The sequence below is a fragment of the Tigriopus californicus genome, chromosome 2 (genome assembly GCF_007210705.1).
Source record: "Tigriopus californicus strain San Diego chromosome 2, Tcal_SD_v2.1, whole genome shotgun sequence".
NCBI classification, from domain to species: domain Eukaryota; kingdom Metazoa; phylum Arthropoda; class Copepoda; order Harpacticoida; family Harpacticidae; genus Tigriopus; species Tigriopus californicus.
Genome location: NC_081441.1, coordinates 12,380,955 through 12,389,684, shown reverse-complemented (window position 1 = coordinate 12,389,684; position 8,730 = coordinate 12,380,955). Strand labels below are relative to the sequence as shown.

At 47.8% G+C, this 8,730-nt stretch overlaps 1 protein-coding gene across 1 annotated transcript; it reads right to left on the bottom strand.

The window, feature by feature from the left end:
• Positions 1–458: 458 nt before the first annotated feature.
• Positions 459–6,667, bottom strand: LOC131892886 (uncharacterized). Its single transcript, XM_059242753.1, has 3 exons — positions 6,127–6,667; positions 5,183–5,373; positions 459–5,113 (listed from the first exon to the last, which is right to left on the bottom strand). The coding sequence occupies exons 1-3, from the start codon at positions 6,464–6,466 to the stop codon at positions 773–775; spliced, it is 4,872 nt and encodes a 1,623-aa protein (XP_059098736.1). The 5' UTR covers positions 6,467–6,667; the 3' UTR covers positions 459–772.
• Between the last annotated feature and the right edge of the window lie 2,063 nt (positions 6,668–8,730).

The following is an 8,730-nucleotide window of genomic DNA, read 5'->3' as shown; positions in this document are numbered from 1 at the left end:
TCTGGAAAGGCTAGCTGATCATGAGCGCCATTTCCAAGTAGAGACTAGAGGCTAAAGTAATATTTCAGCCTCTTACTTTAGGCTCTAGTCAATTATTAAGTTATTTATGGCTCTAGTAGAGACAAGGCATAATAGAATGCCCTTATCCGCCCTAGCCCTCAGTGCCGGAGTGCCTCCGAACTCTTACGTTATGAAGGGCGCAACCCGACAAATATCAAGGAAAAGTCCGGTATGAACACATGTAGAGTGCTGTAATTAAGATCCAGAAAGCACTGAGCTGATCCACCATGCACGCTCCAAGTTAAAGCCATACTGTTTCCTTGCTGGAATTGAGGGGCCCCAAACAGCCAAAGTTCAGTCAGAAATCCGCCAGAAACTATCCAAAAAACAAACAAGCTACTTTGGTCATCTAGACCTTCAAATTTAACGAATCTAATCGATGAGATCTTTAAAAAAAGCACGCTATTGATCAACAGATTTATTTTTCTTAACCTTGGAAATGAGGCCATATCCAAATTGGGAGGAGAGCTAGGAAGGAATTGTTCTTCTTCAGATTTAAAGTAACATTCAACTTTGGAGACAGGGTTGGTTCATATAGGGTTTATATATAATGTGTTTAATACGATATTTGTCATGGCTTTCGATGGGGGAGAGAGAAATCGATCCAATCGAGGAAAGATCACAATGACGCCTAAGTAGGAGGGTAAATCGAAGATTTTTTCCTCAGTGTCAAACATAGCAGAAAGTAAATTCCGAGGGCATGTCAAACATCTCAATCCTGCTCCAGGTCCGATAGAGCCAATCCCCTCTGACTACTGAGCCAGTTGTCTGCCACAATCGAGGCTTTTCGGTGGGTTTCCTCGTCCCCCGATCTCACACTGCTCTCCTTGAACTCCTTCACAAACGTGTCTCCAATTCTCAAGCAGAACTCGGGAGTGAACAGATCGACCAGTTTAGGCCCGGACTCTTCGTTCATCACGGGTCCACGGTCAGTTTGACGCTCGTCACTAGGACAGAACAAGGTCAATACCAACGTTTGCAGGAGCAGAGCATTGGCATGGCCGAGGAAGAGCGTCTCCAAATGGACGAAACTTAACTTTTGGTCTTGCCAACAGGCCACCAAACGCTCCACAAGTTGCCGACGGATCTCCGAATCCGTGTTACTGTCATCTTGGCTCAGATCGGCCGAGAGCTGGAATCGAGCCTGGGTCTCTTTGAGATAGAATAACAAGGCGTTGAAGATGTGATCGCCCATGACGCTCATTGTGTCACCTTGACTGAGACTCCCCTTTACGATGGCTTGAAGACTGAAATCAAACGCCTGGAGGAGGTTCCCCTTGAGAAGGCTTAGTTTGGACGCGGCGGGTGCGTTATCGTAAATCAGGGCGTTTTTGATGAGTTTCTTGGTATCCAGGTGCTGATGGAAGGTCTCCAAGGTGAGATGGAGCATGGTCTCGACGTCCTTTGAGCTTGGTTGTTCGTCCTCGTGGACTAGGTTTCCCGGGAAGACCTTTTTAAAGCAATTCATGTTTTGGAAGAATGTCCGGACGTCACTCTCGATTTGGTCCTTCGCATCGTGGATGCTAAGAATCTCATTGGAGTAAACGCCCTCCGTGATACCGTTCACCGGTTTTGGAATATCACAAGAGTTCACGAGATTGTTGGGTAGGCGCACAATCCGCGTGGAATTTTTCATCACCACCAATTTGCTGGAGATCTCGGGGTTCTCACTCAGTGGCAATTTGCCCAATTGAGCTCCTCCATTATTGCCCCAAGCAAAAACCGACCCAGAGTCGCTCACAGCCAGGGAGAAATCAATGCCACAAGCCACGTGGACAATGAAGTCGTCATGGAAGGCATCGATCAGGGTGGGCTCTTTGGCTTCTTTCCGGGAATTGATTCCCAATTGACCGTCCATGTTCTTGCCATAGGCGTACACCTTGCCTCTATCCGAGAGAAACAAGGTGTGTTGATTGCCACAAGCAATCTCCTTGACCCTTCCATTAAGGTTGGGCGCGAAGAACTCTCCAGGCACCAGGTGAAGCATCTCATCAGGCTCAGACTTTTTCTTTTCAGGAACTTTAGGCTCTAATAGACTCCCATTGGTTTGTATATTCTTGATTTCGCCCAAGGGCTGGATCAAGGGCCTTTCCTTGTCGGGACATTCGCCTCGTTCCTCTGCCTCGTCTCGGTCCATTTCAGCCAAGGCTTGTTGTTTCTTCCGTTCTTGAATGGCTTGAATCCGCTCCTTCTTCTTCTGTTGAGCCTCTAGTCTCAGAATTTGTGGGTTGCAGCCCCATGTGTAGATTCGGTCCCGTTCAGTCACCGCATAGGAGTGGAAAAATCCCGATGAGATCAAGCGAATTGGTCCAGCGAATCCGTCCACTTTCACTGGCACCATTTGCTTCTTGTTAGCACCATTTCCCAACTGACCAAAAAGGGAGCAACCGAAGACCCAAACCTCACCTTTAGTGGTCAACAACATTGTGTGAGCGTAGCCCGTGGCGATTTGGCACACGGGCTGAGATTTCTTCTTGAAGATTCTGACTGGCACAAACTCGTCCTCGATGCTGCCTGTGCCCAATTGGCCATGGACGCCCCAACCCCACGCCCACACTTGGCCTTTGATGCTCAACGCGACAGAATGGTATTGTCCGGCGGCAATTTGAATCAGAGCCACATCGGCCAAGGCCTTCACTAGAGCGGGCCTTTGCTCGCAAAGTCTTTGAGCGCCCAGACCCAATTGACCTTGCTTGGAAGACCCCCAAACATACAAGCCGCATGAGGTCAAAGCCATGGAATGCGCCCGCCCACAAGCCACAGAGAAGACACTGATTTGGGAGGCCGAGAAGAACACTACTTCCTTGGGAGTGGAGAATCTCGATGCCGACGCTCCATGGCCGAGGACTCCAAAGGCCGTCATACCCCAAGTCATGACTGAGCCTTTTCTTTGCAGAAGGACGTGTTTGGAGCCACCGGCAATGATTTGTCTGTGCCTTGTGCAATGGCTCGTGCGCACTTGCTCGTCCCAATCTTGATCGGGGTCGTTCAACTGGGTCTTCACAGACACATCGTCTAGATATCTTTTTGGAACACTATCACAGTTTTGGTTCCACCCTTGGCCTTTCAGGATGGCCAGGGTGGCATTGGTGAACAAGGTCACAAGACGACACGCCACATCTCGCCTCGTCTTGGCGTGGTTGTCACCCATCGAGGAATCCTCCTGTGCGCCCAAGAGGGCTAAATACAACGGTCTTAATCCACTGTTGGCGGGGCAACATTGTTTGTACAGGTTTTGAATCACTTCTTGCGCCAAGAACGAACTGGCGCTCCAGAGCACGAGAAGCAGTCGCCAGGACAAGTCGTGATTCGACATGACGCTCTCGATGTTGGTGGGAGCAAGGAGACACGTTAGCAATCCGTTCAGTTCAACCAGAGGCATTGTCTCCAAGGCTCGGCTCACTTTGGCTGTGGCCGCCTCGATCTCGTCTCGAGACTCCAAAGCTGTTCCACGTCCCAAGAGAGTGCACACGATCGATTCGATCATCTCGAAATGAACACTCCGGGAGCGGCTGATGTGATTGAGGAGTTCCCATTCTCGGGTTTCTGTGGCCATTCTCACGGCCAAGCATTCGTCAAACCCTTTGTTCTCATCCACGAAATCTCGGATGCGGCTATGGAACTCGGCCCTGGACTCAAATGTGCTCTTGGTGAGCACTTGTTGGAAGCACGACATAAGCGCGAGATTGGACAGATGGATCAACTCGGCCGGGGTTAATTTGGGCTTGGATTGAAGCACATAGTGAAGGCCCAACATCTTCAAGTGTCCAGCGGCCGAAAATTTGAGGGCAACCTTCAGGTACTTGCACTCGGCCTGCTGATAGAGAGCAAAGGCTTGGGAAAAGTCACCCTCAGTCAGTCTTAGGTCAGCCACCAACTCGTACAACTCCTTGTCATCCAAGCCAAACGTTCGAGCCAAGAACTCGGCCTTCCGATCTTCACCCCCTCGAATGGCCAAGTCCATAAACGTAGTAATGGGATCTACGTCCAATGTGAGGACGTACACACCTCGATTGGTCACGATCAAGCACGATTCGAACAAGGATTGGCCTCTGGCAGTCACTTCAGCCACTCGGAGGCGAACTCGTTTACCAAACTGGTCGGCTGCTTGAGACTTAGAATTGGAGCTGGATCCCAGTGTTTCCGGAGAGGACAAGGAGTCGCCCCCGGAATTGGGAGACTGGCCCGATTGACTAGATTCTTCTCCCGACTCGGTCGACCCACTCTCACTGGATTTCGTGGGGAGCAATAATGGCACCATGTCCAACACCATCTCGCCGTACTCAAGTGAGAATGATTGGAGCACGGCATCGGGCTTGGCATTTGAATTGTTGTCTAGATGAAGCTCGGCGTAATGGGATGACACGATGTGCAGATGTCCTCGTTGATTCGGACTGGCCGCATTGTGCCCGTTGGTGAGATTGGAACTGTATGTCGTGGACACGAGAATGATCCCGTTTTGAATCAGGAGTCGCTCCGTGCCTCGGGGTAGCTTGAAAGCGGTTTGTGGCAACACCTCCAGCTCACAATTGTGAAATGTCAAGATCGCAGTGTCCGGGAATACGCCCGCCAGGATCGGATCCGGGCCGTTTTTCGGCGACACTTGCACACTGACCCGAGTGTCGCCGATCTTGGCGGCTAAGGACTCCAAGCGACCGTGAGAGATATTCAAAATGCCACCCAGTTCCGTGGCCTCCTCCGCCACTTCGATTCCACCGCCCGAGCCCGATGAACTCGGGTTCGAGACCCGGCGGTCCAACAACTTCCGTCCCTCGTTGAGCCTTTGCCGCAAACTCGCTAATCCGGCGGCAGACATCTGTTTCAATCCCGACAACCGGGACCGATACTCCAGAACTGACGAGGGCTTGGGCTCTGCTTCAGCTTCGGTGGTGCTACTGCAGCACCAAATGTAGCCCGTGGAGCGCTGCTCCAGCTTCAAACGCCATTGGGTTCCCCCACTCGATGTGACAAAGAGATAGGAGCAATCCAACGCACTGTCCGTCATCACTTCTAGTTGCACCAAGGGTAGCGAACAGACTTTGGTCTCCCGAATCTGAGGGCCAATGAAAGTGGATTAGAGGACAGGTCTTTCATGACGCGCGATTTGATTCGGTTAGCTTACCACTTGCCCGGTGACCAGGTCCAACGAGATCAGATGTCCTTGAGCCGTGCCCAGGATGGCGACGGATTGGAAATCTTGCGTGGTCCACCATAGGATACATCGGGGTTGAGCGCATTGGGCTTCGACGGCCGCGCTTTGTGTCACGCGGGTCAAAGAGCCCTTGTTCCACTCACGATAATTGGCGTCCTTCACTGGAATGGTCAATGAAAGAAGGTTATAGAGGATTTCATTGAAAGCCGGCCTCTTAGCTGGGATTAGTCATTGCTGTCATAAGTAAACGGATCTTGAAGCAATTAGACTTATTTTACGTATGTCAAAAACTATAGTCGAACTTCAACGGAGAAATATTGTTAAATTGAAATTTATCGCTCTATCGAGACTTGGCAAAAAGTAAATACATGCGTACAGTATTTGGTTAGCAGCAAAAATATCGTTAAATCGTAGTTCGGCTGAATATATCTTTATTCATTATAATATTCGAGGCAAATAGTCGACAATTTAAAGATATTGAAACAATGAGTTTCAACTCTATTTACTCATAAACTACGTATACTTGACATATTGAATGGCAAGTTTCCACATGATTATGATTAGTAACGGGGTATTGTAACAATTAGATACACTTGGGATTTGTAATAACTAAATCCTATAGAATGATATGCATTGAAAGACATATTTACTTTAGAAGCAACGGAATATTCCACATTTGGGAGTTTAATCTTTTTTTTCTTTTTACAAAAATATGTCCACACAATTACCCAGTTGCCCCGACCTTAGTCATTCCACAGGGTTGGCGTGAATGACAAGCCCTAAAGAAAAACACTTCAACAGCCCTAACCTTACCTTCATCCTACTTTTGATAAAACAAATGTTTTCCTATGCAGCCCCATATGAGCCATGAATAGGCAATCGCATCACCGATAAATATGTTATATCCGTCCTACCCAGATTGGAAGGCGGTTCCAACCACAAAGCCCGGGTCGGACAGACCAAGATGCGGCCTAATCGTGCGGCCACAACGGCAAAATCCAAGCCCGGACTCAAGGCCACGCACTGCGGACGCAAATCCTCATTGTCAAACCAAGTCACGCCCTGAAGTATCCATTGAATCGGGGCCGTGGTGCGTTCCAACGACCACAGGGCCGGCTCGGACCCCGCCGCCCCTACCAAAAGGGCGTGCGATCCATCGGGCGTGGCCGCCACGCCTCCCAGCTCGGTGCGACCCGCTCGAGCGGGGCATTGAGCCACGGCCGAGAGGGCGAAAACGCGTTGATGTTGCAACATGGCCACTCAGACGCCAATCCGGCTCATCCTGCGGACCCCCCTCTGGCCTAGCACTGGGTCGGAACGGCACGCCCTCAATGGCCAATCCCGGGGCAATCCACGCCCACTTGGTACTGCATGGAACACGGCCAGGAGCAGGACTGATTGACGACGATGACGGGCCAGGCCGTGGTGGTCGTCTGTAAACTCTGTATGTGTGTTTGTAGCTATGTGTTGTACTAGGCTAGGTAGGTTCTTTTGGGTCAGAAAAATGCCAGAGATGTCAATTCTAGTTCCAGGGTGACGCTATGAGAGCTAGCCAGGATAAACGTTATTTTCCACCGATTAGTTGGCGGTGCTCATTTTTAAATTTGTAACAAACTGTTAGAAACGTTTAGATAGAAGCTTTAAGGGCTATTCATATCGTGTCAGGTTAGGTTGGGTTAGGTTAGGTAAGGTTAGGTTCGGTTTGATAAGTTTAGGTTAAGTTTAAAAACGTAGCACCGCCAACTAATCGGTGGAGAATAACGTTTACCGCTAGCCAGTGGCATTGCATGTGTATGTAATCATGGATTGCTAGCAGTATGGACTGGGCATGGGATTCCCGCTCAATCGGCCTGTTCCCTTTTTGCTTGGGTAAAATGTAGACCATAGATGCGTGCAATGTTCAAATCGAGGCAACCATTGACAAGCGTTCATTCATAAAATTATTCTTGGCGTGTCATCTGATTTAAAGCTTATGTAGGTGACTGTGAGGAAGCCAAAAGAGTCTAATATTATGTAGGTATGACACTATGGCTTTGACTACCTAGGGTCGATTTCGGGCCCACATTCGGTCCAATCAATACATGGTGCCAAATATTTTGGTCGTAGAATATGTTAATTTTGCATCAAACGAACGGGGGTTCAGTCCATGAAATGAAAACAATATCTTCCGATTCAATCCATTCCCTTAGAGGTCCATGTTTTATCCATATGAAGTGTCTAGGACTCGAGGCAGGGAAGCTTATGCCATTTTTAGGTTTCTTTTGCGAAAATAAATAGATCTAGTAATATTTTGGTCTGACTTGGAGATGCATTGGAATTGTCAAATCTTACGGCTCATGCGAGTTCAATTTCTTTCAAAGATTAGGCGAAAAAGGTCATTCATGTATTGTTTTGAGCGTGAACCCAGCCATTTTGTTCATTAATTGGGATTATAGCCAACCCTACTCAGATCTAGGAGCGATGTTAAAAGAGATAAAAAGAGTTGAGACTATGTGCTTAGATGAGTATGAACATGGGAACATTTCCAGGCTTTGAAATTGTTTGGAACTAGTGCAGCTCAGCATATTTATCATAGAATTAGAAAGGACCCGGACGGCGTTGATCATTAGACCTATGTTTTTGGAGGGGTACTAGTGAAAATGTGTTTAAAGTGGAAATTGAATGCTCATGAATGCCATTAAATCTTTAATGCGACATAAATCTTTGATGAACATTTTTCACCATTTATTTAAAACCATTGAAAGCAACACTCACTTAAGCAATTTCCTTACCCATTTTCAATTGCAGATAATCCCACTCCAAGCTTCTTGATAGCGTTTGATTAAAATTCAAGATTTGAAGTTATGTTTTATCACCTTAATTGGTTGAAATTGAAGTCATTCATGGGAGTGAAGTAAGAATCAATGACGGATGTTTTAGCCATGTGAAGTACTGATGTGAAGCAAGCTCGGACAGGGCAAGTAGTCGGGTCCTTAAGTTGCCCTAACTTGGGTTTGTGCTTTTGCGGTTTTCCAGAGCTAACTGTATGGCCCCCCTACGTTACCAGCGAATCTCTGCTTGGGTTAAGCTTGCCCAAGTTCTTGTACTTGGCCAAGCTTTGCTTGTAAACAAGTAGAACTTGGGTGCCTGTGATGACTTGCTACTTGCCCTTTTCCCATCAGTAGATGTTAGTAAAATGACAGAAGTACCCCCAAAAATGTCAGTTTTGAGTTTTGTAAGACAAAAAACGTGTTTGTTGAAAATGTGTGACAATGTGAAGTAGTGAACTAGTGATGGGGATCAAATTAATAATCACGGGAGGTTGTGACCAGGGCTGCCAACTTACATCTTTAATGGCCTATGACATTACTGATGGAATCTCCAAAACCCATTAGTCAGCCTCAAAAAGTAATCCTGATTTTTCTTCCGTCAAACCAGGGTTGCCATTGTGCTCAAACCTAAGCGTTTACTTTGCGATGCAATAGGCGCACGCTTTCGCTATCCACGTTTTCTGGCAACCTTGAATTTGAAATTTGATT

Excerpts from the sequence above, each read along its gene's own strand:
- LOC131892886 (XM_059242753.1), bottom strand. The coding sequence starts at position 6,466 with ATGTTGCAACATCAACGCGTTTTCGCCCTCTCGGCCGTGGCTCAATGC. Across the intron at positions 5,374-6,126 it reads GGAACCGCCTTCCAATCTGG|TGAAGGACGCCAATTATCGT; the intron begins GTAGGACGGATA and ends TGACCATTCCAG. Across the intron at positions 5,114-5,182 it reads ACCTGGTCACCGGGCAAGTG|ATTCGGGAGACCAAAGTCTG; the intron begins GTAAGCTAACCG and ends ATTGGCCCTCAG.